The sequence below is a fragment of the Tenrec ecaudatus genome, chromosome 15 (genome assembly GCF_050624435.1).
Source record: "Tenrec ecaudatus isolate mTenEca1 chromosome 15, mTenEca1.hap1, whole genome shotgun sequence".
Classification (NCBI taxonomy): Eukaryota; Metazoa; Chordata; class Mammalia; order Afrosoricida; family Tenrecidae; genus Tenrec; species Tenrec ecaudatus.
Genome location: NC_134544.1, coordinates 7,851,845 through 7,879,717, shown reverse-complemented (window position 1 = coordinate 7,879,717; position 27,873 = coordinate 7,851,845). Strand labels below are relative to the sequence as shown.

General features: G+C 48.7%; 1 protein-coding gene across 2 annotated transcripts in view; it reads left to right on the top strand.

Annotated features, from left to right (window-relative positions):
• SOCS6 (suppressor of cytokine signaling 6) overlaps positions 1-27,669 on the top strand; it is a 34,914-nt gene extending 7,245 nt beyond the window's left edge. For both annotated transcript variants that reach the window (XM_075532597.1, XM_075532598.1), the window contains exon 2: positions 22,123-27,669. In XM_075532597.1, coding sequence (XP_075388712.1) covers positions 22,256-23,854 — 1,599 coding nt within the window. In that variant the 5' untranslated portion in view covers positions 22,123-22,255 and the 3' untranslated portion in view covers positions 23,855-27,669. The remainder of the gene's footprint in view (positions 1-22,122) is intronic.
• Positions 27,670-27,873: the final 204 nt, after the last annotated feature.

The window sequence follows — 27,873 nt, the reverse complement described above, 5'->3', positions numbered from 1 at the left end:
TACAGGCACGGACGGGAACTTCCTTCCCTGGGAGGCTGCATAAGAGTCCATTGGCAGAGCCCCAGGGGCACAGTGGCTTTAAAGACGACAGCCTGGGAAGAAGCCCTGATCCTGCAGGCCACTATGAGCCATAATCCACACAGAGGCACACAACAGCGCAACCACAGATGGACAGAGCACGTTTTGTCATCCATTCATTCATCTGTTGCAGCAGTTCTCAACCTATGGGTCGCGACCCCTTTGGGGGTTGAATGACCCTTTCACGGGGGTTGCCCGATTCATAATAGTAGCAAAATGACAGTGATAAAATAGCAACAAAAACAATTTTATGGTTGGGTGGGGGGGCGGGTGTCACCACAACATGAGGAACTGTATTTTAAGGGTGGCGGCATTAGGAAGGTTGAGAACCACTGATCCATTGGGGGGGTTTCCATCACATGGCTGTATAAAGAATACCGCCACGGACCTCGGAGTAGGTTCTCTGCCCAGTCCCTGCTTTCAAGTCGCTGGGTGCATACCTACCAGTTGGGTTGCAGGGCTGTGTGCTAATTCTGTGTTTGGCTTCCCCAAGTTCTTCTGCGACATCGCGCCATGTTGAATTTGCCTCCCAGCAGTGGATGGGGTTCTCATTGCTCTGCCTCCTTCCTCACCCCTCAAGGCTTAGATTTACATTTGCTTCAGGACTCAAGCAGGTGGCCTCCTGGTACAATGGTGGAGCATTTTGGTGTCAAACACTAGGCTGGTGGTTTGAACACAACCAACTCCTCTATGGGCACCTCTTGCCGGTGATCTTCGGCCCTTGTAAAAGATGGCAGCCGGCAAAGCCCCGTGGGGGCAGTTCTGCCCAGTGGGGTCACCCTGGGGTGGAAAAGCGGCTGGATCTTTGAGAAGAGCAATGGCGACTGCAGTGGGTACTGCACATTTGTCTGTTTTCTTTGGGGTAATGATTATTCAAGTTTTTGGCCCCTGTGGAAAATTGAGTTGTTTGTCCTAATGCTTTTGCGTTGTCGTAGTTCTTCAGGTAGCACAGGTAGGAGACGTGCACTTGTTATCTGGTGTTGCAATTATTCCCTCCTGCTCCGTAGACCGCCCTCTCACTTTTTGGTGGAAAAATGTAACATTTTGAAGAAGTCCTTTTTACCAGTTGGCTCTTTCTGCTCATGCTTTTGGTTTCGCATCTAAGGCTTCATCGTCAACAAGGTCACAAAGCTTTGCCCCGTTTTGTGACAGTTTTTATGTTGCTCCCCGATATCTATGCCCTTGATCCATTTTGAGTTAATTTTAGCATATGGTGTGAGGTATGGATCCAGGTTTATGATTTTGCGTGTGGGGACATCCCTTGGAATTTTTTTAAAACATTTTCTTAGGGGCTCATACAACTCTTATCACAATCCATTCATATACATACATCAATTGTATAAAGCACATCCGTACATTCTTTGCCCTAATCACTCATCCCTGACATTGAATTTTCCTTCAAGTAGGAAGCTGTGTTTTCAATTAGTGTTGTCTTAAAACCCCGTCCTTGTCACTGGGTCTGCTTGCCCTAATTTGGGGGACGCCTGCTCACCTGCAGTGGGGTGTAGGGGTTGGAGAGCACCAGTCTCTTCATTTCAAGGAGCCTGAGAGGCACCCTGCTGAACTGCTAACAGCCGTGGCTCTGTTTCAGCCCCCCAGCCACTCCATGGGAGAAACTGGGTGGGGTGGGGGTGCGGCGGCTTCCACAGACATCAACAGCCTCGATGCCCTTCGCAGAGTCCTTAGGAGTTGGAAAGGACTACATAGCTGTGAGTTTGGGGTTTGGGTTTGTTTTTTGTAATCTCCTCGTTGGAAACCTATAATGAGTCATTCCTTTTGACAAATGATCACTTTGTAGTGCACGTCTTTTACATTCTGTAAGACGCTTATATGATTAATTTAAATACTTCCTTGCTGTCCCCGCTACATTTTCCCTTAGGCTGCATCTAGTACCTTTTATATTTTTGTATTCAACCTTTGCTGCTCTGAACCCTCTTCTTTATTTTGAGGTGCACAAGAAACGAGGTGATGATTTGGCCCCGAGCTGAAGGCAAGGGCCTTTAACTATACATGCTGGGGCCCTTGAAGAGTTGACAAAGTGCATGTTATTATATCAGAACTCCTGTAAGGTTGAAAGGTACAAGATGTCTGGGACAGTTTTATTACTTTTTACCTATTTTTACCACTCATGTTGCCTTTTGGGAGTTTAAGAAAGATATTGCTTTAGCAATTTACTACACAGCTGCGATCCTGCGCTGTTCTCATGGTTGTTCCTATTTTGAGTCTGTGGGTGCAGCCACTGTGTCACCCATCTCAGCGAGGGTCTGCCTCTCTTTTGCTGCCCCTCCGCTTTACCGAGCACAGTGTCGTTCTCCAGGGACTGGTCTCTCCTGACAACATGTCCAAAGTCCAAGAGAAGAAGCCTTGCCGCCTGTGCTTCAAAGGAGCATTCTGACTGTACTTCCGAGACAGATGGGTTTGTTCTTTTGGCAGTCCATGGTACTTTCAATACTCTTCATCAGCACCACGATTCAATAGCATTGATTCTTCTCTGTAATTTATAAAGAAATCCGGGAAGGGATGAATAAATAGTGACACTACACATTTTTTTTTAAACAGTGAGATTTTATTGAATTCCATATTTACAGTCGTGCTAGTAAGTCATAACAACAATAGAAATAACAGAAAGGATAATTTCAATTGAAAGCATTTTTTAAAAAATTTATTTTAACAATTTATTGGGGCTGATACAATTCTTTTCACAGTTCATACATATACATACATCAATTGTATAAAGCACATCTGTACAGTCTTTGCCCTAATCATTTTTTTTTCTCTTTTCTTCTTTTACATTTTATTAGGGACTCAAACAACTCTAACCACAATCCATACATATACATACATCAATTGTATAAAGGACATCCATACATTCCCTGCCCCAATCATTCTCAAGGCATTTGCTCTCCACTTAAGCCCCTTGCATCAGGTCCTCTTTTTTTTCCCCCCTCCCTCCCCAACTACACATTTTTTTATAGAAAAATGTTTTATAGAAACATTGACACCCCCTCCCCCTTACACCCCTTCAGACCTTCCTGAATTACCTGTCGTTGACAGGCTCTTGAGGGACTTCCCCTGGACTTTACCTGCAGGGAATGTAGCGAGGATGCAGGCAGACTTTCTCACAGGCAGTGAAAGTGGTGATGTGCTCTGGGAGTGTGTTGCGTTATTAGAGTAATTTTGCTCACATTTATTGAGATAATTGTTGTTTTTAATTTAGTTGTGAACTATTATTCTACAGAAGTGAATCATGTGAAAACAACTGGGTTTAGATAGTGTTCTTTATTTCTAATCCTAGATGTTCTTACTGCATTCTGTGAGCCCATCCAACATGAGATGTTTTCACCCTATCAACTCTAGTGACAGCCCTCACTGGTCAGGTGGGGCCTTAGCTACTTGAAGATCCCAAGTTTTCAGCCTGCAAACTGTTCTGCTTGCCTGTATATCTCCAGTCTCCATCGACTTAGGATGTGAAAGCAGTATTGGTTTGTGTAAACCTCTAATAGTGATATCTGAAAATACAGAGAGAAGGGAAGAATAAGACTGATATATTTCTTAGAAGTAATACATTTCTCCAAACCCACTGCCATCAAGCCAACCCCGACTCATAGCGACCCTGTAAGACAGAGCAGGAACTGCCCCTTTTGGGTGTTCGAGACTTGAAATCATGGAGGAAACAGCCACCCTCAGAGCAGCTGCTGGATTCAAACCACTGACCTTGGGGTCAGCAGCTTGTTGTGTAGCCCACTACACCCTATGAGCTCTTCTGGTAAGTGTCCAGACTTTTTGGTAAGTGTAAGGATACATGTATTAAAGACTCAATATGGATACACAGGACCGTGGTGTGTGTATGTGTGTGTAGGTATTGACAGCGTACATGCTGGAACCTGCGTACATTGGAACCTGCATGTTTTATAACAGGCACAAAGCCTCCCGGAGCAGAGGACACAGTGGCTTTAGTTTACTGGACAGTGAAGATCGGGTGTCCATTTCTCCAGATGGAGATGCCCTGCATGTCATTCAGGATTGCCTGGCCGACACACATCCTGGACAGGAAAGCAAAAAGCAGAAGGCTAGCAGCCCTCTTGGCCTCTGTGTGTGTGAAAAGCTCAGAGGTGCGGCCATAACCCTGCCAGGGTGTGACTGGAGCAGACCACCAATTGCTCATACGTAAGTTCAAGTTGATGCCAAAGAGAACTTAATCTACGCGAATCTCAATGTGACCTCGAGTAGGCCCCAGCTGAATTCAGGGCCCATCTTGAGGACAGATTTGACGCAGTGAAGAGTGTGACAGAGATGAGCTATGGAATGACGCAGAGAGCTAAAGGTCATTAGAAGAATGGGAAGAAAACAAAAAATCAAACCAGAATTCCATACAAACTTCTGGAATTTGCTTTCGAATGTGGAGTAGCTAAAGAAAATGAGAGAAATGATGAAATCTTAGAGCTGGAGATTTAAAATTGCAGACAAAGCATTCTAATGAAAGGTGCAATGACCTTGAATTTAACCCCAAAGAGAACATGCCTAACATTTCTTAAGCTGAAAGAAAGAAGCTAAAAATCAAGCCTTGTTGAAATATTGAAGGATTCTCTGGGCAAACTACTGAACGATGCAGGAGACATCCACAGAAGATGGAAGGGATATGCAGAGTTACTGCACTATAAAAACAGGCCGATCGATGTTCAACCACTTCAGGAGGTAGCCTATGATCAATAATCAATGGTGGTTAAGGAAGAACTTCAAACAGCATCAAAAGCATTTGCCAGAAAACAAGGCTCTAGGAGTTGATGGAAACCCAATTAAAATGTTTCAACAAGCTGATAAAGCCCTGCAAGCACTTGCTCAAGTATGCCAAGATATTTGGAAGACTTCACCACTAACCTGTGCCCTTTCCAAAGAAGGGTGACCCAACAGACTGTGGCAGTCATCAAACAAGAACAGTATCACATGCAAGTAAAACATGTTGCTGAAGATAACAGTTGCAGCTGTTAACCTTGTCAGGAAGCTGCCAGAAATTCCAGCTAGATTCAGAAGCTGAGGGACACCATTGCTGGCTGTAAATGGGTCTTGACTGAAAGCAGAGAGCCAGAAGGAAGTTGCTTGTGATTCATTGAATGTGTGGATTGTAACAAAGAGGCTTAGTCTAGTGTAGCGGTGAAACGTTCCCAGATTTTGTATTGGTTTTGAAGGTAGCTCTAGGATGTGCAGTGACATTGGATTTGGGGTGTTCGAGGAAGGATGATTCAGGTGGAATCCCAAAGGTTGTAGTCCAGGTGGCTGGAAGAGTAGAGCAGGCATATATGGAAGAGCCTGCTGGGGTCAGGGGTGGGATGGCATGGGAAAGGTCCAGAAGTTAGTTCTGGGCATGTTACCTTTCAGACATCTGTAAGACAAAAACCCAAACTAAACTCACTACCACTGAATCAGTGCCAACTCATAGTGGCCCTATTGTTTCCGAGACTAGCTCTTTATGGGAGTAGAAAGTCCTGTCTTGCTCCTGGAGGTAAGAGGAAATGTTACCCATGGAGTTGACTGCAGTTAGTGTGGAACTGAAGAGGGACATTTGGATAGGGGTGGCCCCAGGACGATGATGGAGAGGAATGGACCTAGTCCTGTGAGCTGGGGAAGTCTACCCAGTAAGAGGTCAGTTAGAGACTATGTCCTGCATTGTGGAGTCCTTCGGCAAAAGGATAAGGGCACACCAGGTAAGAGTCATTGGGTGTGGCCCACAGCACTGACACTGGCCAGCAGGAGACCTGTGCCAGAAAAGTTGCCATGGGAAGGTGGCTTTGTTGTTGTTGTTGGGGGTCGTTGAGTCAGTTCTGGATCATAGCAACCCTGTCCACAACAGCGAAACACTGCCCAGCCCCGCACCGTGCTCACAACGGTTCTTATCTTTGAGCCCATCCACGCAGGCACTGTGTCCGTCCATCTTGTTGAAGGATCGTCTTTTTATTTTTATTGACCCTCTACTTTACCAAGCACGATGTCCTTCTCCGGGGACTGATCTCCCCTAACAACACGTCCAAAGTCCATGGGACCAAGTCGCATCATCCTCACCTCTAAGGAGCATGCTGGCCATACTTCTTCCAGGAGAGATTGGTTGGTTCTTTGGGCAGCATTTCTATAGTACTTCCAATATTCTTTACCAGCACCATCATTCACATGCACTGATGGTGCTCGGCCTTCTTTGTTACAGTGACTCCGAGGACGTGGGAGGGGAGGACGTGGAGTCCCCCAGCATGGAGCGTTCTCCAAAGGTGCTTAGCTGCTTAGGGTACAGATAGGCGGGCCGGGCCCAACACTGGTGGAACCAGTGGGATCGAGACAAGTGTATTTATTGTGTGAGAAAAGTAGGAGCATCTCAGGGAACAATTCAGCAGAGGGGACAAAGATCAGGGCCCCTGACAGGGCTGCCTGCAGACAGGCTCCTGGTCCATGTGTCCCACAAGGAATGGGAAGGAAGTTGATGTCGCGAGGGAATCGATGCTTCTGTTCTTGTAGCTGTGATGGTGGCAGTTGGAAGTTATCTCTGGTCAAAGAGGCAGCGGGGTCATCTGCCAAGACTGAAGAAAGCCACGAGGTCCAGGAATTTAGAGGTACGAGGGAGGGAGAGGGGCAGGTTGGAGGTAAGAGTGGGTAGGAGTGTACTGAATTTCTGGGCAACATTAGGGGTGCACCTGAGTGTCTCGGTCGTACTGAGGGGAGCCCACCCGAGAGATGATGGTTTCTCCAGCCCCCACCTGCTGTCTGGGCACAGGTGGGCATAGACCAAGGAGGGTCTAACCATTGTGTGCATCCAGGGTTTTTCTGAGGGAGAGTGGACTGGAAATAGAGGGAGTATGTGATTGATCGTGGAATATTGGCTGGATAAGGAGGGAAGGAGGGACGGCCCAAAGCTGGTAGGTGTACGTTTCTTACTGCCATTAAGTTGATTGTGAGTCAACAGCAACATGACGTAAGGTTCCCAAGACTTTGTAAGCCTTCCCTGGAACAGACACTCACTTTCTCCTCAGAAGTGGCTGGTGGGTTTGAACTGCCAGCCTTGTGGTTAGCAATCCAGCGTCCAGCAGAGTTCTCAGGGCTGCTTGGTTTATGTTTCCCACTCGTGTGATTATGTTCTGTGAATGATTAAGGCTGATTACCCCCCCTTCTACCCTGCTGCCCAACACACAAACACACATGCCACCACACATTTCTCTCACTGCATGCATACAGATATAAAAGTTTTAATATCAGATTTTGCAACAAGTTATTAGGGCGGAGTGATGGGGAGCAGCAGAAGGAGGTTATCTCGATTCTAGTAAAGCAAAGCCATTTTTATCTCTCGATTTATTTTTTGGCTGGAAATCCAGGTAGAGCTGAAAGACAAGAGGAAAAAGGCCTTGGGCTTTGAATTGGCATCTTAATGGATGAACTCAGCCATTAACTCGCTCTCCCCCAAAATAATAATTTAACAAGCTCACAGGTTTTGTTCTTGTACCAAGATTGCATGTTCCCGATAGCACCTTTGGAAAATGGCCTTCACAGAGCCCTGGGGCCTCCTGTTGCCGCTGCCCTCCTCCTCTGGCCCGCTTCCCTCCCTATTCTTTGTGCCTCCTTGAAACCATGCTTCGCACATAATTTTGTTTCCTGTGTTTTTGCACTTAGCAAACGAACAATATGACCTTTTATCCCAGGTTATTTATAACAGTATAAAATGTCAATTTTAGTGGTTCCCTAGCATGCCGCTGGACCAGAATTCAGTTTGCCACTCTCCCTACTGTCAGCCGCGAGGTTGTTGCTAAATTTTAAATTTTTATTTATTTAGAAAGTGCAGTGATTTGTATTGCTAGTAATGTCGGAATGAGAGTGTTCTCCTGTTCTCTGTGGTGAACGGAAGGAGTGTTGTTGGACCAAAGAGCGAACAATTTGTTCGAGTGTCTTGCATTATCGACAGAATTTGTTTCTCAGAAATCCATATGGCCGTTTTTGATGCGTGAGTACCATCCCTGTTCTCATTTGCATGTATTTGGTTCTCAGTAAGATCGGTATCTTTTTAATAAACGGTCTTGAGCCCATTGGTTGGCCACACGGGAAAAGTGGTGATGAAGTCCTGCCTGCCTCACCCATGAATCATTACGAGATCAGTCAAGACCCCCTAAATGGGAAAAGCAAAATGTCAGTACCTTCCGAAAGAACGTGGGGACAATCCTGATTGCAGCATTGGTCCTCGGAGTGTCTTAGTTAACTAGTCTGCTAGTGGGTGACTTTTAACAAACAGATGCGACTCTAAGACTTAAGGAGGTTGGACGGAAGGCCCTCTCGCTCTTCTGGCTCCAGTGGAAGGTCCCTGACTGCTTTCAGTCTTTGGTCCCAGCCTTCCTTGCAGTTCTCGGCATGTTGGTGTCAATCGTCCCCTGGGTCTAGGAGGTTCTCAACGTGTAGACTCCAAGTCCAGTAGATACATTCTCTCTGCCCTCAGCTCTTCTTTCTTGGTGGTACTAGGTCTCTCTTGTAAGATCAACGTTGATACAGGGCACACTCCAGGAAACGTCCTTTTCCGTGGGGTCAGGACTGTGGCCTGAGTCAGGGTGTGACCTCCTATCCTAGCCTCCTCATCACAGACCGTCCGATTAGGTCATTAAGTAACTGAAACCACTGAAGAGCGTGGTTCAGCCAAGTTGACACATATCATGGCGGTGGAGGTGGGGGGATAGAAAGGCCTGTTGGTCTATCAAATAGTCGGTGAAAACCCTGGCTATGATCACAACAATCCGATTCTGTGACTGGGCTCGTAAGGGGCCAGCTTGAGGGCACCTTTCAACAGCAGTGGGATTTTCTCAAGACCCTTTCCGACGGCAAGATTATTATTACTATTTCTTTATATTTTCCCCCTAATATGTCTAGGGTGTCTTTTGGCTTCTCCTCTTTTTTGCTTTTATAGTTGGTCCTTTTGGAATTTATTCCGATGTAAGGTACGTACGCCCCTCTCCTTATTTGTAGATGGGGCTAGGTTACAGAGACTAGGACCTGATAGAAAAATGGAGGATGACCACATCAGATCACAAATGGAGGTGGACAACGTCGTTACACGACTGCCAAATCAGCCGCTCCATGGGTGCTACGTCGCTGAGAGTCATGCTCCAGCAAGTCAGCACCTGGACATGTACACTGCTGGACATGTGTCCTCAATGAGCAAACTAGTCGTGTGTTAGATTCCTTACTGTCGTGAGTGAGACGTCAGCTGTCTAGGGAGTGGATAACTGGTTAAGTCGAGTGAGGGCCCTACCTGCTCCAGCTGCTTGTCCTGCTGGCTTGTTTTCATTGTTGAAGAAAGTGTTGAAAAGCAAGGGCATGACTTTGAGGACGAAGGTGCGCCTGGCCCAAGCCGTAGTATTTTCAGTGATATCATCTGTGCGTGTGAAATTTGGACACCGAATAAGGAAGACTGAAGAAGAACCGATGCATATGGATGGCGGGGCCGGTGCAAGTTCTGTGGGCTGCAAAAAGGACAAACCAATCTGCCACGGAAGTAATTTGGTCACAGGCTCCTGAGAAGCAAGAATGGTGAGACTTGATCTCACCTACTTGGGACATGTTGCCAGGAGAGACCCAATTCCCTGGAGAAGGACATCATCCAGGTAAAACAGAGGGCCAGCCCAAAGGCAAAGGGCCTCAGCAAGATGGACCGACACAGTGGCTGCAACAGTGGGTTCAAACATCACAATTGATTGATGGTGCAGGCCTGGCACGGGTTCACTCTGCTGCATGCAGGCCCACTATGAGTTGAAACTGAATCCACGCCCATCACCAGCAACAACATCGTTATCTCTTCCCCACTAGGTTAGTGCACATCCTGGTTGGTGACAGCCCTTTGTCCCCTGTTCTGTGGCTCTGCCCTTAACCTCCTCTTGGTCTTGATTGCAGGGTTTCGGCATCTTGAGTTGGCCAGTCTTCTTCATTAGTCTCTTGAGCATGGTCCTGGCCAAGTTCCCTATTTGCTCCTGTTAGTGCCCAAGTGGATGTTAATTTCATGTCCTTTGCTTCCTGCCCACAGCATTGTTGATGTTTTCCTGGGATCCCAAGTTAATATTTTGACACGATTGAGTCATCCTATCCAACTGCCAGGTGTGTCTTTCCGTCACTCAGGTCTTTTGTGAATTGTGATGAAGACCGAGGTTGGCATGTGCTTGTGAACATTGTTGAAGCCATGATAAGTAACCTGGTGGCCCAGGGGTGAAGGGGTCAGCTCTTTGTTGAAAGGTTGGTGACTCAGAACTTGCCTGCCCTCCACCCAGAGAGAGAGAGAGGGATGTGGCAGTCTCTTTCAGGAAAGATGAGAGCTGTCCAGGTCCTGCCCCACAGGTCCACCGGGAGTTGGAGGTGACTGGACGGCTACCAGTTTCATCTTGATGTTTGTCTACAGGTGAACCTGTGGGACAGCCAGAGCGTGGGGGCCCCTAGCTTTCCTGGGTCTGGCAGGTGTCTGCCTCTGGCCGGGTGCGGGCCCCCCACTTGCCCGCCACTCTCTGAGGGCAAAACATCCGTGTTTTCCTTTTCCTCGCTGCCACCCTCACTCGCGTTCTGCAATGTGCAGATCTGACTGTCTCATCTCTAGCTTTTGACACACGTTGGATACTAGTGGTTGTTCACAGGGTTTTGTAAAGCTCGCCTTGCTGAGTTCTCTTCACTCATGTTTGCTTTTCCATCTGAGCCCACGGAAGCATCAGCCACGCAGACCGGTCATCTGCTCCCATCTCACTTGTTTCTGTTCCCAGGACTCATACTCAGGGTTTCAGCCAGTCACCAACTGCTGTCGAGACAATCCCCACCCGTGGGCCACCCCACCTGGGTCAGCAGCACTGCTTGCCCTATACCCACCCTAACCAGGTCTTCAGTGGCTCAGTTTTCAGGTGCCACCACCAGGTCTTTCTCACTGGACTTCTGAGGAGACCAAAGCCCCAGCCTCACGGTTCACAGCCAAGCGCATTGGCCATTCCTCCTACTCAGCAGCTGTGCTTCTGTTTCCTTCTTGTGTAGTTCATTGGCTAATATGTGGGACAGGATGTCACTAAGTAGCTAATGGCCTGTGTGGAGAGTGGTTTGCACTACAGGCTCTTATTCCCGTGCTGTCTTCAGGCATCCTTCATGACCCCCACCCTCCCTGGACACGAGAATGGCAAGTGTCTCGCCTGTCCCTGGTGGATGGAGGGGTATCAGGTCTGCTTTGTGATTGATAGCTATGACCATGTGGTTTTCCTTCGATCTGTGGCGAAATTCTATTCATTGCTCTCTGCATACTGTATACTAGCTGCTGCGTTCTGAGGGCGTGCCTTGTCTCCCCGCTGCACACTTCCTTACTGACTCCCAGTGTCTGCTGCCATTTGACTAAGATTGGCTTGAGATTTTATATATATATCTTTAGTTGCTGACTTTGTCAAACTTTGAAATCCGTGTCCACATGGCTTCAAAGTATAATCATTGGCTGCCTTCTGGTTCCCTCGGTACTTTGCAGAAGTTCAAAGAGTGTCAGAATGATGCCTGCTTACACCTGCCTCCCTTTTCCCCCAAGAATCGTAACTCCTTGTGATTTCCTCAGTGCCTCTGACAGTCACTTGCTGCTTTGGGATTCCTGCCTCTTCTTGATGGAGCCCTGGTGGCACAGCATTTTATGCATTTGGCTGCTAACCGCAAGGTCAGCACTTCAAAACCACCAGCCACTCCAAGCGCTAGAGAAAGACAAGGCTTCCTACTGGTGTAAAGATTGAGAGAAACCACCCCACGGGCAGTTCTGCTCAGTAGGGTCACCACGAGTGGGAATCGGTTCCGTGGCAGTGAGAACCAGACTTCCTCTGATGCCGATGGAGGTGAGAGAGAGAGTGCTGGGAAGCTATCCTCAGTGTCAGTCAGAGCACACCTGTATTTCAGCTGCTCGTGAATTTGGGATTCCCGTTTCTGATTTTTGCTTGATCCTGGTTGGCAGTCGTCCCTGTTAAGTTTTTGTTGTCTATGTGAGGCCAAACCCGTTCATCCTGTTTATGCCACCGCTTTGTCTTCCTGGCTCGCCGATTGGTGCTTTTGCCTCACCTCATCCTTTCTTGTTGTGAGGTCCCGCCTAACTTTTCCCAGTGGGTGCCTATTTTGCTTTCTTTAATTCCTTACTACTGAGCTCTGTAAATGTTGACTGCTTTGTTTTTTTCCCCTGTGAGTCTTCCTTAAGCGGGGGGGGGGGGGCAGTCTCCATTTCTGAGCGTACAGAATTCCATCTAGTCACTAGAAAAGATAATGATGTGAGGGCTTCTGAACATTTCTTATTTATTTCCCTTCCGTGTGCTGGAAGGGGCATTGTTAATGCTGGTCTTGGCGTGCAAGCGGGATGGGCAGTTTTATCTCCAATGCGCCTGTACCTTTATCATGGGCCTGTTCCTTCTGACTCGGTCTAGCCAGTTTTCCTTGAATGTGCTTCCGCCTTGTGTCATCCCGGTTACTCCACGTGATTGCGTTGCTAGCATAGGCATTTCCCCATTCTTTCTGCTAAAGGACATTTTCTTCTAGAACAGTCGAGTGAGGAAACCACCCTGGAGCAGGGACCCTTGTGCCGTGGACATTTTGCTTTGGGTGGAAATGAACAACCGTGCATGCTTTCATATCCCCCGAAGGACCACTGACCACTGTTCCACACTTCAATATCCATTGCCTGAACAGGGCATCCTGATGAATTACACAGTCTCCATCCTTCTGCACATGGCCTGGAATTTCCCACCTGGCCCATCTTGGAAGTGGAATTAGAAGTTAATTACATCTGCAAAGCAATCTTTGTGCTAAGTTGAGGGCATGGCCTGGGGGCCGCATCTGACCTCCTACAGCTCCAGTAGGGACAAGGAGAATCCTCCTCCACACTGGCTTGCCACACCTGCATCCTCCTTTGGCCCAGCTGGAACCGACCGACCCGCCCACTGCATGCTGCTTCTCTCCTGGGTGTGGTCACCCATTTCAGGGGCAGGGGCCACACGGAGCTCACAGACACTGCTTACGGTCCAGTGTGGGCTTTGTAAGGGAAGCCAGCAGGTTGCACAATGAGTCCCTTTGTCTGCTGGGCTGCTTCTGGGGCACACTGGCAGGCACAGCACTCTGGCCCTTGGTTTCTCAGCCAAGTGAGCCCCCAAACCCTGCCTCTGTGGCCTGGTAGCCCACCCTCTGCACCTTATTTGCACGTCCCTATCCAGTCACATTATGGGATTTACAAAGGCCAGGAAGGGGCTGCCATGCCAAACTATTATCACTTCACCATGAAAGTCACGCTGTAGTTTTGGAGCATGTTTCTTTAGCGTGTTAAGAGTGGTTTCGCTTGCACATAATTGTACAGGAAGGAAGGGAGGAAGGAGGAAAGAAAAGAAAGAAAAAATTAGTAACTTGCATTTATTTCATCTTTACAAATCACGTAGCTCTGTTTTTGCAGAAACAGCCCTGCTGTGTGATAAGTCTGCTCGACAGAAAATACTGGCTTCCTGTGTTTTTGGTGAAGGTTTACGCAGGAGTTAAGTTTCCATTGAGCAGCCGCTCCACAGATTGCTGGGTGGCCCTGGTGACACATTTCGCTGTGTGTGGGCAGGCCTGTGATTTCTCCTCTGGGTGTTGCCATTTCTAGAAGTGACTTGTAAAAAGACACTTGATCTGTGCGTGCTACTTAATCGTGTAGTGGATACAAATTGGACAAGGCTTGGGCTTGAGTTGGGTGTGTTGGGAAGCCCATCTAGATATTGGAGACACATCTGTGGGTGACCAGGATGGCCAGGGAGCTGCCAAACGTGGTGGAGAGTGGCTGGTGAGAAGTCTGAATGGGTGTTTCCTTAGATATCACCTTCACTCCTGTGCCTGTTTATTGGTGTGGCAGATACTGAAACTACGTCCTGTCTCATGTTGTACTCATAACTGCCACCTTCCCTTTCTTCTCTCCCTCCTTTCCCCACCTCCCTTTCTCAGAGGCTCGAAGCCAAGAAACACCTCTGAAACAAATGCGCTGCCCCAGAAAAGCCCCCCTCCCCAACTTAAATCACAATCAAAAAGTTTGAGAAAGATGGAGACAGGCAAAACCTGTCGCATGGGGTTCATCACTGATCACAACCCTCCAGGGCAGAACTAAGCTGTCCCCTGCAGGGTTCATCTTTCCTGATGCAGCTGTCTCCCTGACAAGCAGCTGGTAGCTTCGAACGGCTGACCTTTTGCTCAGCAGCCATGTATTCTACAAGCACCACCAGCGCTGTTTAGTCATGGCACTTAGTATATGCTAAGATTTGGGAGCCAAACCCCACTCGCTGGCATTGAGTCGATTTTGAGCAGAAACCAAAGATAACAACCTTCAGATACTACAGCCAGATGTGCTCAGGAACTACAGACAACACCTTCAGTGGGATGGATATCGGTGGCCAGGTAAACTGTTCTTGCCAGCTTGTTTTGTAGATGCTTTGCTCCGTGTTAACAGTCTCTGAACTCTCTTTTGAGCCCCGGGGCAGTCAGTCAGCATTGGAGTGCGACCACAAGGTCAGTGGTTCAAACCCACCAGCTGCTCTGAGGGAGAAAGACCAGTCTGTCAGTTCCTGAAAAGATTTACAGCCTAGGTTCCCATATTTACTCGGCCTACTGCCCCCCCCCCTTTTAAATAAATGAATAACTCAGCACTCCCACCTGCTCTCGCAATTAAAAACGTAGGTTGTTCTAGCCTGTGACCAGGCTAAGGTGTTGGGGTGGCCCTTTGCCAAACTCCGATTGACGGCCTGGGAGAACCTGTGTTGGATCGCTGGGAGGCAGCATCACTCGACGGCAGTAGGTTTTCCGCAGGTAATTGGAGTTGTGCCTTCAAAGTGTGGCCCATGGATCCTTCTGAGGAACCCGCAAGGTCAAAACTTCTTTTGTCATCAGGCTGAAACAAACTCACCTGTCCCCCTGTGTCGACATCTTTGCTGATGGAAACTTGCCAGGTCACAAAAGCCCAAACCAAGCACACCACCAAGGCAGTTCCAACTCCTAGCAACCCTGCCGGACAGGGTAGAGCTGCTGCGGGTGGATTTTCAAGGTGGTAACTCTTTACAGGAGTGAAAGCCTCATCTTCCTCCTATGGAGCGGCTGGTGGTTTCAAACTGCTGACTGCTGACCTTACAGTTAGCAGCCCACCGTGTGACCACTGTTCGACCAGGGCTCCTGAGATTGCTGGCACCTAACCAGATCCAGACTGCGACACCAAGCTAGTAGGAGCCACATGTTCTTTGCCTGCAAACACTCGTCATGAGAAGGCAGACGGCACCAGATGTGTTGAAGAAGGAAGGTTGCCGATTAGCAGTGGGACGTAGTGCTTCCTTATGTCGCCACCATGCAGCAGCGTTTAAATATCGGTGTGATTGACGGCAGTCAGAAGGTGCTGCGGAAGATGGATGCCATAGGGGGAAGCACCAGTGTCATCGTTTGAGTTGCCGAGGTGAACTCTCGACTTTTCAAACAGTACCACAATTACTAGAGAGAATAGGCAGGAAACCAAGGTGGTTTTCAGCCCGGGCTTTGAGGGAAGGTGTTTGCCATAACTGAATGAAGCAGCCAGTGGCTTCCGTGGAAACAGCCAAAGGAGTTGCCATGACAGTGAATTTCAGGCTGAGTTTGAGGCTCCTAAGGGAACGTCAGAATCCTGGGATGTTTGTGTGCAGCAAGGTGACTTTCACTGTGTCCCAAAGCATGAAGGCTTAGGGTGGGATCGGTGGGTGCCAGCAGACACCGCCCTGGATCTTGTATAACGCAGTCAGTAGTGTATGGTGTTGCAAAAGCGTACTTGAGTGCGATTCACTTGGTATGCAGGATGGGCCTGTGGATTGGAATAAGGTATTCAGGCTTAAAGTAGTCTTGATCTGATTTCAGATGCTGTAGCACAGTTAACCTTGGATCACTGACTGCTTGTTGGGCTTTGGTGTAGTATCCGAGGAGATTATCCACAGCAGCGTGGCAAGGCTCTCAGAATAGTCCTTCTCTCCCTGTCTGAGCATTGGCCGGAGGGGGTTTCTTCATCTACTCCTATCAAAACAGCATAAGGTAACCACAGAAGAAAATGAGACCACCCAGCCAGTCAATTTTCTCTTTAGTGAGACAAGAGTTCCCTCCATGGATGACCTCAAATGGTCCACTTCTCATCGAATTTTTGTCTTGGAAAAAATAGTTATTTTTGGTAGCATAATGAGTTGACTGTCATTATCTTAAAATAGGTTCATAATGAAATGTTTTAAGTGTTCTGTGTTAATTTCCACAAAGTTACATTTATGGTACATGTAACCAACCCAACTAGGCAAATATTAAGTAAGGATCTTCAGTAGGGTGATGGCCCTGTCACTTAAAGGATTGCTGGTTTAAGCAGTAGTGGCACCATGAGTTAGGAATTGGGAGGCTAACTTCCAGGTCAATAGTTCAAACCCACCAACCACTCTGAGTGAGAAGGATGTGGGTGTCGGTTCCCATACAGAGTTAACAGTCTTGGGAAGCTACCTGTAGGATCGCTCTGAGTTGGAATCCACTCATTGGCAGTGAGTTTGGGTTTTTATTTGTTGTGTTTTAGCTTTAAATGTAAGCAAGGCAGCTTGGTCTAGAGTAGGCCTATAGGGGTTGAACAGGGCAGCCAGGGTCTCCTACTTCCTAGTGGCAAATCCCTCAACAATGTCTGAGGACATTCTAATCTTTATGAGACTCAGCTTCCATGTGTGTCTAAGTAGGGCTCAGTAAGTTCCTTGGTGGGGGACCAGCCTTTACAGCAGAATTGGTCCAAGGGGGCAGTTGTGTAATTAAGGGGGTGAATGAAGAGAGACATCAGACAAGATAAAGCATGCAAGGGCCCACTTCTTTCATGTTAACCAGAACGAGACCCTAATGTAGTCTCTCACAGGCTTATATAATATCGGGCATTTAAGCCATGGTAAACACATATGTAACAGGAGTTGTACAAGAGGCACACACATAACAGGAGGGGGGCGAGCTAGGGGTTTCCATACAATAGGAAGGGGAGGCACTAGAGACATATATGTGACAGGAAGGCACACACATAACAAGATGGGCAGATTCTAGAGTCAAGGTGGCAGGCTAACCTTGGTCGTCTCTGAGCTGGCTTGACCATAGCTGTCTTGGAGCCTTTCTACAGGGGAATAATCTGATCCTTATCAGAAGGGAGTGGGCTGTACTTTAGGGGAGATGTTCTGGCCGCTTTTGATGGCAGATAACGTGTAGACAGATAGCCTTCAAGCATTTAACCTTCAAGTGTATAGTGAGCAACCGTGCCTTTGCAAAGAGCACCTTAACTTTGGCCTGTTGATGGGGGAATATTGAGGATGACTTTTACTTTGGAGAATGTAACTGGAACACATCTCTAACTTCCAAACGTGAAGGTCCCCCTCCATGGACCCCATTCTAGTGTTTTCGTGAGGCGTGGTTTCTGAGAGACGTGGCTACATCAGAGCTTTGCTTGTGACCCAAGGGTGTGAGATTAACTGAAGGCTCTCTCCTCCGCCCAGCTGGATACAGTATTCTTGTCAAAACACTTTTTGCCTTGGACCTTCTACATGGATTTTCAAGACTGTGTGTAAAGTTAAAATCTTGCTGTTTGAAAGGCAGTAGAGCCAACCCAGAGCGTTCACTGAGGCCCAAGACAGATGGCAGCCCTATAAAAAGATGGTGTGTATTTTTGGAAGTGCAAACAGAAAAACATACTCTTAAAAATTCCAGAGTGATCTTTGCCTAGAAAACGAAGGGAAGTACTAAAGGACCATACGGCCCAATGGAACGTTTCCTAGTTCGTAATGTCTGGGATGTCTTTCTTTTCACAGTGAAACCTGTGTGAGCCCCCACTCCACAACGAGGCTGCCTTGGCCTTCTGCATCGCACAAGCCTTCGTGCTTTGGCCGGGGGCAGCTCGGCCACTTCTCCATCTATGGTTCGTCTCATGGGAAATATTTGCACCTCTGTCCCCAACAGGCTTGCACGTTACACAGACTCCGCCTCTGACAGGCTGTACTGTGTTTGTATTGTGTTAGAGCGGTGCCATCATTGAGAAAAGGAATGGTTTCCTGAGTAAATAGTTGCTGATGTTCTGTGTGGCGCAACCATCCATGTGCCAGCTGTGGACTGCAGGGTTGGAGGTCTGAGTCCTCCAGAGGTACCTTGGAAGAAAGCTCAGACAAGTCTTTTACCACAAACAGGACAACCAGCCACTGAAAACCCTACAGAGGTCAGTTCGACCCTGACACCCCCCGCGCCCCCCCCCCCAACAGGTTGGGGTTCCAAGAGTTGGAGCTGAGCACCAAGTACTATTCTGTGTCTGTAGATCTCTGGCTTTCTGTGTGCTGTGTGCATGCGACAGTGGGCCATGGAACCATTTGAGCCCCAAACCTCTTGAGCTTGCCTGATGTATATGTGCATGCTGGCCACCTGAGATGTGGTAACGGTTGCTGCTGTCAAGGTGGCTGTGGACACTGGCATAGAATGCCCAGCCTCATTTTGTGTGATGCATCTGTGTGTTCAGAACACAGTGGGTAAGGTCCTCACACACTTCAGGCGGGCCCAAGCAGGGCACTTCCTTTGATTCCAGCTCTTCCCACCCTCATCATCGAGACCATGGCGAGGGGCGCTGTCGGTAGATGTTAGGCCACTAACCTTTGGGTCAGCAGTTCAGACCCTCCTACTACTCCGAAGGAGAAAGAGGAAGCTGTCTGCTCCCATAAAGAAGGCTGTAGCTGGGGACAGATCCCAGCTCTAGGAAACTATCCTGTAAGGTTGCTGTGAGTCAGAAGCAACTAGTGGCCATGGATTTGGTCCTTGCTGTTATTCCATGGATCTCCTGATTTCATTCATTGACCTGTCACTGTGAGTTGGAGTTCTCCTTCACCTGGGTCAGGGGTCACTCAGCACATCTTCAGCAAGTTCCTCCCTTCAGCCAGGTACTTGCCAAAAACCCAAAGCCAAGCCTTCTTGTCCTATGCCTGCTGGCAGTCAAGACTTCTAACCCCCAGTGTGAGTTGATGCCCCTCCTTTGTGAGACACATGACACTCTTTGCTGTTGAGCCTGACAGCGGGCTCTTCATCGTTCATCTGCAGGTCGCCACCTCCCACCTGTGAAGAGAGACAAACAGGACTTCTCCCAGGCCTTCAGCTTCTGCCCCACGAGCAGTAGGCGGCACCTCAAGGCCAGGCTAGCACAATAAACTTGCGTCAAGTGTTGTTATGTGTATGTCTCTGCCTGTCGCAGACACCTGTCCTTGCCTCTGGGACATAAAGATGGTCTGTTAGTCTTCATATGTAGGTAGATCTGTCTGCCTGGGATCAGTCTTTGCTGGTGGTGTGCATCAGCAGTGGCGGCTACATTTTTTTACTTTTTTTCCCCAGGTGTGCAACCATGGTCTCAGAACGGGCTTATCTGTTCAGTCAGGCTCTTCCCTGAGTGTCGCACGCCTGTCCCTCTGTCACACGCGAGGTTCCAGCTAGTTATGCACACACCCGCTTCTCCGAGGGGTCCTGCTCTTCTTTATTTGCCAGGATTCATTTGAGTTTTTCCATGGTCTCTGAGGGAGCTTCAAAAAAACTCATGGGAAAAATCCCATGAGCTTTCCATTTTTTTCCCATTAACCTTTTGACGCTTCCTTGAATGTACTTCTAAAGTTATATTCACCAGGAGCCCTGGGAGCACAGCGGGTTAAGCATTGGGCTGCCAGCTGAAAGCTCGGTAATTCAAACCCACCAGCTGCTCCCTGGGAAAAGGCGAGACCGTGCGCCTCTGTGGAGATTGACAGCCTCGGAGTCCAGAGGGCGGTAATGCTGCTCTTCCAGGGCCCTGTGAGGAGGAATCAGCTTCGTGGCAGCAGGTTTATGATCAGTGGACTCGGTGGCCGTGGGCTCCCTTTTTGGGGGCGGGGGTTGTTGCTCTGTTAGTCTAGAATAGCGTTCAGGAGTTGGGAAATTTCTCACGACACTTTTGAATCGTTTTGAAAACTCAGCGCTGTTGTGAAGGCATTCAAAACATGGAGCACGCAGCCTGTCGTGAAGAGGAAATGAAATCTTGCATGAGGTTTAACAGGGCGGTGTCTTCATCAAGCATTCATTTATCGGACCGTTTTGCTTTTTTTTCCCCTACTGAAATGACTTCCAGGAAATCTTTACTGAACTGAAAGATTATTTCATGAGTGGAACAGGGTAGAAAAAGATTTACCAAGGGGAATGACATAAAAAAGAGGAAGGGGGAATAGTGAGAATGATAGTTTATTAATACTTTTAATAACGTGGTGGTGGAAACATGCTTTCATCATCCAACCAGATTATAACTAGACACTTGGTTATTTCGGTGCACGACTGAGATGAACGTGGCTAGCTACCTTGAAAGCGTCCCCAGTCTGCTCTCCTAGGCATCACAAAAGGGACTTGGGGCATAAAGGTGAATGACCTTTCTCTCACTGAATTCACTGGCTGTGGTTAAGTATCTTAAAGTTGGTTTCAACTCAAGGTCTCTTTCCACCAATGTCCCTTGAATTTCTGTGTATTTTATCTGACGAGGTCTCATGTGTATGGTTGATGTTTATGTTGAAAAAAAATAGGTGTATGTCCCAAAGAAGTCATTCCTTGATCTTCCATAAAGTGACCTCCAGCTTGGTGTTTGTCACCAGGGACACTAACGATCCTCTTCTCTTTGTTTCCAGCGTTCCTGCTCTGGCCACCAGTAATGACCAACGCATCTTGACTGCATGTTCGATCAGTTTTAAGTAGCAGGCGTTGGTATTATCGTCAGTTTCTGTAGCTTGACATTAGCAGATGGCGCGGAAAGTTGAATAACAGTTGTAGTAACAGGCCTTCTTTGCAGACATATGGATCTCACCCTTTCTCTACAGCACTGCATTTCAGAACAGACATGAAAGTATTCTTTCTGAGGATGTACGTGCTGCCATTCTTCATGTGTTTGTCATGCCAGGCAGAGTAGTCCACGCCTTTATCTAATTCAAAGGAGCGATACCAATCCCTTTCAGCTCAGTCATACCAGGGTGTGGATCTTCAAGTGTTCTAGTTCATTTTTGACGACGTCCACATTTCCCTGTTTGAGATCTCCACGTTCCACTTACTGATCCATTTTTGCCACCATTTCTTTCATTCTGAGCCATCTCGCTTAAGCAAATGAAGGTTCTGGACGCTTTGTTCCCTCTGCTGTCAGTCATTAAGGTGGGTTTTACTTTGAAGAGGCAACTCGCCCCCCAAGTTGCCGTTCGAGTGCCTTCCAATCTGCGGGGCTCACCTTCCAGCACTGCGTCAGTCCGTGTTTGGCTGCTCTGCGGAAGCTCTCCACTGGCCCATCTACTTTGAAAATAGGTCGCCAGCACCTCCTTTCTCTTCTCTTCCGTCTGGGAGCACCAGACGGAAACCTGTACCCCATGGGGAGCCTGCTGGTATCTGGAATACTGATGGCGATGCTTCCAGCCTCACCACAGCACACCAAGCCCCCAGAGCACCACAGATGGACAGGCAGGGGTGGATCAGAGCGGAGAGGGGATTGCCCAGGCTTTATCCATATGACTGATCTGTGGGTGGTGCCTTTCATTTCCACTGTACAGATACATATGTGCTTTAAGATAGATTACATTGTGGAGAAGGTGACTGCATTTGTGATTCTCTGAGCTCGACTTGGTGGCCATGCCACTGCCTGCCTGTGAGTGTTTGCTGTCTGTTGGGGCACAGACGAGTGGGTAGCAGAAGGATGGAAGCCCATTGCTGGCCACAAGCATAGCATGGACATGGGAGGGAGAGACCTGGCATTGATTATAAGGCAAAAAGGAAGGACAGCAGGTTGGGGCTGTTCTGTAGGCATTATGGAGGGTTTGCTGGACGGCAGTTACATATGAGGCATTGCTCATCTGGCAACAAGCCCCCACACCCACCTGTTGTAAGACAACACTCAGCCATCATTGTTGGGGAGCCAGGGACTAAAGTCACGATTGCGATGAAATGGCTGTGGAAGTTTTCCATGTGACGAATCTCTCTCTCTCTCCCCTCCCCTCCCCTCTGTAGAAAATGGCTCCTGAGGTTAAATGAAACCAGGCAGACTCGTCGATGCCGCATCGCAGCCCCTTTCGAGGTTCGGGGACGGATCCCAGCGAGGAATTGATCCTCCCCCGACCCCCGGCCCCCGCGACCGGTCAGAATGAAGAAGATCAGTCTGAAAACCTTCCGGAAATCCTTTAACTTGAACAAAAGCAAAGACGACGCTGATTTTATGGTGGTCCCGCAGCGCTCTCTGGCCAGCGACTTCGGGAAGGAGGACTCGCTCTTTGGCAGCTGCTACGGCAAAGAGATGGCCAGCAGCGACCTGCAGGATGACGACGAGAAGAGCGGCAAGAACCGGGCCAAGAGCGAGAGCCTCATGGGCACCCTCAAGAGGCGGCTGTCAGCCAAGCAGAAGCCCCGGGGCAAGGGCGCCGGCACCTCGGGGGGCACGGCCGATGAAGACACCTTCTCCTCTGCATCGGCGCCCATTGTCTTCAAGGATGCACGCGCACAGAGGCCCATGCGTTCCACGTCGCTGCGCTCCCACCACTACAGTCCCACGCCCTGGCCACTGCGGCCCACCGCCTCGGAGGAGACCTGCGTCAAGGTGGAGGTGCGGGTGAAGGCATTGGTGCACGCAGCTGGGCCCGGCCCGGCCCTGAACGGTGTGCGCAAGGACCTGCACGCACCCCCGGAGCCCGCAGGGTCCAACCCGACGGGCAGCCCACACGCTGCTGACCTGCGCCTGCAGCTAGACGACCGCGTGCCAGTTGCGCTCGGCCTGGTGTCTCAGGCCTACCTCCAGTACACTGTGCCTTTAGACGACGGGATGTACCCGCTCGAGAGCTCGCCGCCCTTCTGCCTGGATGGCTCCTCGCCCATGGAGGTCTCCGCTGTGCCCGTGCCCGGGGGAGGCGGCACGCTGCCGCCGCCCTCGCCAGACGCTGACTGCGGGGAGCCGGACCTGGGTGCAGGCCTGGGTGCCTTTGCCGAGCCGCCTGTGGGCGGCCTACTGGTGGGCACCACGGGTGTGCCGCTGCAGAGCCCCTGTGCTGGGCCCGAGGACGTTCCCCCACTATCCCCCTTGCTACCTCCCATGCAGAGCCATCCGATCCAAAGGAACTTCAGCAGCCTGGCCGGGCCTGATGGCCACTTGCCGGACAGCGTGCGCTGCCACTTGAATTTCGACCCCAACTCCGCCCCCGGGGTGGCCAGGGTCTATGACTCGGTGCAGAGCAGTGGGCCGCTGGTGGTGACCAGCCTGACAGAGGAGCTCAAGAAGCTGGCAAAGCAGGGCTGGTACTGGGGGCCGATCACCCGCTGGGAGGCCGAGGGGAAGCTGGCCAGCGTGCCCGACGGCTCCTTCCTGGTCCGGGACAGCTCAGACGACAGGTACCTGCTCAGCCTGAGCTTCCGTTCCCATGGCAAGACCCTGCACACGAGGATCGAGCACTCCAACGGCAGGTTCAGCTTTTACGAGCAGCCCGACGTGGAAGGGCACACGTCCATCGTGGACCTCATCGAGCACTCTATCCGGGACTCAGAAAACGGCGCCTTCTGCTACTCGCGGTCGCGCCTGCCGGGCTCAGCCACCTACCCGGTGCGGCTGACCAACCCGGTGTCGCGGTTCATGCAGGTACGCTCGCTGCAGTACCTGTGCCGCTTCGTGATCCGCCAGTACACTCGCATAGACCTGATCCAGAAACTGCCATTGCCTAACAAAATGAAGGACTACCTGCAGGAGAAGCACTACTGAAGGGCCAAGGAGGGGCGCGCACCCAGCACTTTGGGTGCGAGAGGACACGAGCGAGAAACTGTTTACACACTAGCGTCACGCGCCGGGAACGTCTGCTGCCAGCACGATTTCGGTTTTGTGTGTCCGGAGCCCTGCCCCGGACCCAGGGTGGGGACGTGTGTGCGTGGTGTGGTATGTGTGTGTCGGGTCAGCTACCTTGGTTTTCTTTTCTGTTCTTTCAAAAGGGACGCCTGGAGGTTTGGGGAGCGAGAGTCGGCTTTCCTCCAAGTGTGGACTCATCACAATGTGAACCTTTGCATTCTCCCCCGGTCCGCCCCCTTTGCTGCTATCCACTGTGATTTTTATGCATTAGAAGCACATTTCATGTGTGTCCAGCCCTGAGTAAGGTCGAAGGGAGCGAGCAGAGTGGAAACTGATGCCTCTTCCAACCTCCCGGCCCCTTCTTAGGAAGGCGGCATTGACGAAGTAGGTCCCTGTCCCAGGAGTCTGCCACCTTGCACCCTTAGGAAGAGTGGGTTAGAAGTACGAGTCATGGCCTCTCCGGCCCTGGGGGTTGGGGGGCTGGGGAAGGCAGACCACACAACTTGTCTTTTCCAAAGCTCATTTCTACGTCATTGTTTATTTTCAGGTTGTACTGATTTTGGGGGTGGGGGCTAGTGAGAAGTGGGTTTTTGTTTTTTTCTGTTGCCTTCATGTCCATCTTGTGGTTTGTCTATCTGGAAAAATAAATAATGGCCTTACATGAAAAATTCTTAAAAAGAAATGTATACCACCAATGTCGAAAAAGCGTTGCCTTTTCTGCCGTTAAAACTCTGGTACAAATTGGCATACAGATGAAAACCTGTGGAATGAGCTGTTATTAAAGACATACTAGTTGATCAAGGTTTCCTGTGATAGCAAATTTGTGTGTGCTCTGTGTATGTGTGTGTGTGTGTGCGTATGTGTATGTGAGAGAGTGTTCTTTGTACTTTAGTGAAAACTCTTCTCTGAATCCTCTAGTCCCAGAAGACACTTTCTAGAGTAGAACTTGATCACACAAATCATTTTCATAAACGAACTGGATTCTACAAATCATTTTCATAAAAGAACTGGATTCTTGTGCAGAACGGAAGCTTATAGGAAGTTCTCCATTGAAGAGGTTAAAAAGCAAGGCTCATCTCTTGAGTTGACAGGGTAGTATGCTTTTCTGTAGTCACCTTTAACAACCTGCTAGATTTGACCCTGTCTAGCTGCAAGTTCCCTACCCAACCCCCATGGTTTTAGTTGAAAAATTTTCAAAGTGTGGAGCCAGATCTGATGTAAGAAAAATATTAAAACCATATCAGCTCTTTGAGAATCTTGCTGTATAACACGGCCATTAAAACAAATTTTTAATAGCTAAATTCCAGGTAATTTGGCATCATTTGTTCATCCTTTTCTAAGGGCCAATTGAGGTTTGTGTAAGGGGGGGTGGCGTGACTAGAGCCCTGGTAAATACTGGGTTTGAAAGGCTGAGTGTTTATTCCTTGCACAACACTTCCTGGTAGCATTTGAGGCTCTGTGGGTGTAGACAATGTTTCCAGTTATCTAGCTCTAAAGCGAAGTGTTTCCATTTCAGATGAAACATGTAATCTCAGCTGTTTCTTCCCTGTCTCTTGGCAGTTCTTATTCTCCCACCCCCATTTTAGAACCCAAAGACAAAGGATCGGAGGCCAAGTGGACTTTCAAACATTTTTGCACCCCTCCTCACCCCCAATCTCTGTTGCTTTCAGGGGCAGAACTGTGCAGTGCCATACTACCAGGGTGGGGTGACTTCCAGGGGAAGAGGTACTTGGTTTGAATGGGTTCTTGATTGGACCTCCTTTCTAAGGCTTTGCCCCTTTCATTTTCTGCTACATTTTCACCAAACAATGGAATGTAGAGGGAGCTGTAATAATGTAGAAGGTCCCTATAAGCTATAAGAGCTGTATAACTTGTTATCAAATTAGTGCATTTAAGGTACTTAAGCTATTAAATTAATTTTTTGCAAAACCTTTTCAACAACCAAATATGTGTCTAGGTGAGTGAAGAGACCCTGCGTGTCTATATTTAAATGGCAGATGTTTTCTAGAGAGTCACTGTATGAATAATAAGTGTTGACATGGCTTCCCCACACTTCTAAAATTATCTACATCCCCACTTTGTGAAGACCTGGCACACCATGCTCCCAGGGCTGCCCCCCGGACTGCACTTCATCACGCCAAGAGGCACAGCCCAATGGTGGCCTCGGGGAAGAAGGCCAGCTGCCCTGTAGCCTGCTGGAAGTCCGGTTAGAACAGAAAGAGAAGGGAGGCCATCTCCATCCTTCAGATTGGGCTAGATCAGCAGTTCTCAATCTGTGGGTCTTGACCCCTTTGGAGGTGGAATGACCCTTTCGCAGGGGTCACCCGATTCATAACAGTAGCAAAATGACAGTGATGAAATAGCAACAAAAATAATTTTATGGTTGGTGGGTCACCACCACATGAGCTGTATTAAAGGGTTGTGGCATTAGGAAGGCTGAGAACCACTGGTCTAGAGGCAATTTGATTAAGATTTGCAATTGGGTCAAATGGTGACTTAGATGATATGTGGCCAGACTGCTTGTGATTTTAAATATGTGCTTTCAAAAACATCCAAACTGGAGGAAAGGAAAGAGGAGGTAACCAGGGAAGCTGTGCCAATCACTTAGCTATCAGAGATGGAGCTGTGTTCCTCACATGTTTCCTCATAAGACACCAGAGATGAGGAGCTACTCTCAGGCTTACTGCAAGCACTCTTAGACATCTTGAACAAATAATCATACTCTAGGAAGTACTTGAAAATCTTCCCGACTCCCTCTCTCTAAGAGAAACTCTTCTCTTGCTCTTTGGTGCCATAATCTGACATCCTGGACGATCAGAACTACTGATCACGGGAAATGATCCCAGAGCTCAATGAGTTGGAAAGGAAACCACCTAACCCGGACAACCGTCTTGCCCCTTCAGAAGATGACTTGCTGAAAGACTAACCCACCGACGTGTAGTAAATACAAGACAAGGTATACATGGTCATTTCTGAGCCTGTATTCACGGAACAGGGTAAATCGAACCCTTGGCTACATGCAATATCTGTGGCACAGTGCTTTAAAGTCGACGTCGCTGGTCGATGTCTTTAGGAATGCCCATGTTCATTATCTCACACCCCACACGGGAGGGTAAGAGAGCTGTGTGGCTCAAGGAGTGCGTTCTCACTCAAACGTGAAATTCATAATTTAAACATGAAACCACACTACCAGCCACCGTGTGTTTTGTTAAGCAACCCCCAGTCCCATAAGTCAACTCGAAAACTCTAAAGGACACTATACTAGAACTCTCAGAAATCCGTCACAACTCCGGTTTCTTTTGGTAACTTTCTGAATCCTCTAAAGAAGGGTTTTTGTTTGTTTGTTTTTAAATGAACATCCTTTGTATTAGTCAGTCAACCTGGCAGGCGCTGTTTCTGAAAAGCATTCCAAACCCTCCCTCCAGCGAGGGCGAGGCATTCTTATAGAATCTTGTACCAAGTTGAGGTGTTGGGTTTAAGGCGTTTTCCAGTCCGTTCGGCGCTCCACGGAATGAACGCTTCAATCCTGGTTTCCGTAGTTTACAGTTCTGTGTTTCTCATCAGGTGTGTGTCCTGTTTTTTCTCCGATCACCACAGAGTGAATGATCCAAAGTCCATTTATTTTAAATACGTGTTTTGGTTTGTAAACAAATGATAGTAATTTCTTGCACTCTTTTGGAAATTAATTGTATAAGAGTTTTATGTATCTGCTTCTAGATACAATGTAAATAAAAGTTCCGTTCACAAAGTCCACCTTGTAGTCTATTTAATAGCCCCCATAGAGAGTGGCTTCCTGGCTGTAGCTCTCCACTGGAGCAGACTGCCACATCTCTCACCCGTAGAGCACCTGCTCCCTTTGAACCACCGACATGTCAGCAAACTGTCAAACACTTATACCTGACACGGTCAGGTCTCAGGTTTTTATTGACCTGGAGTCA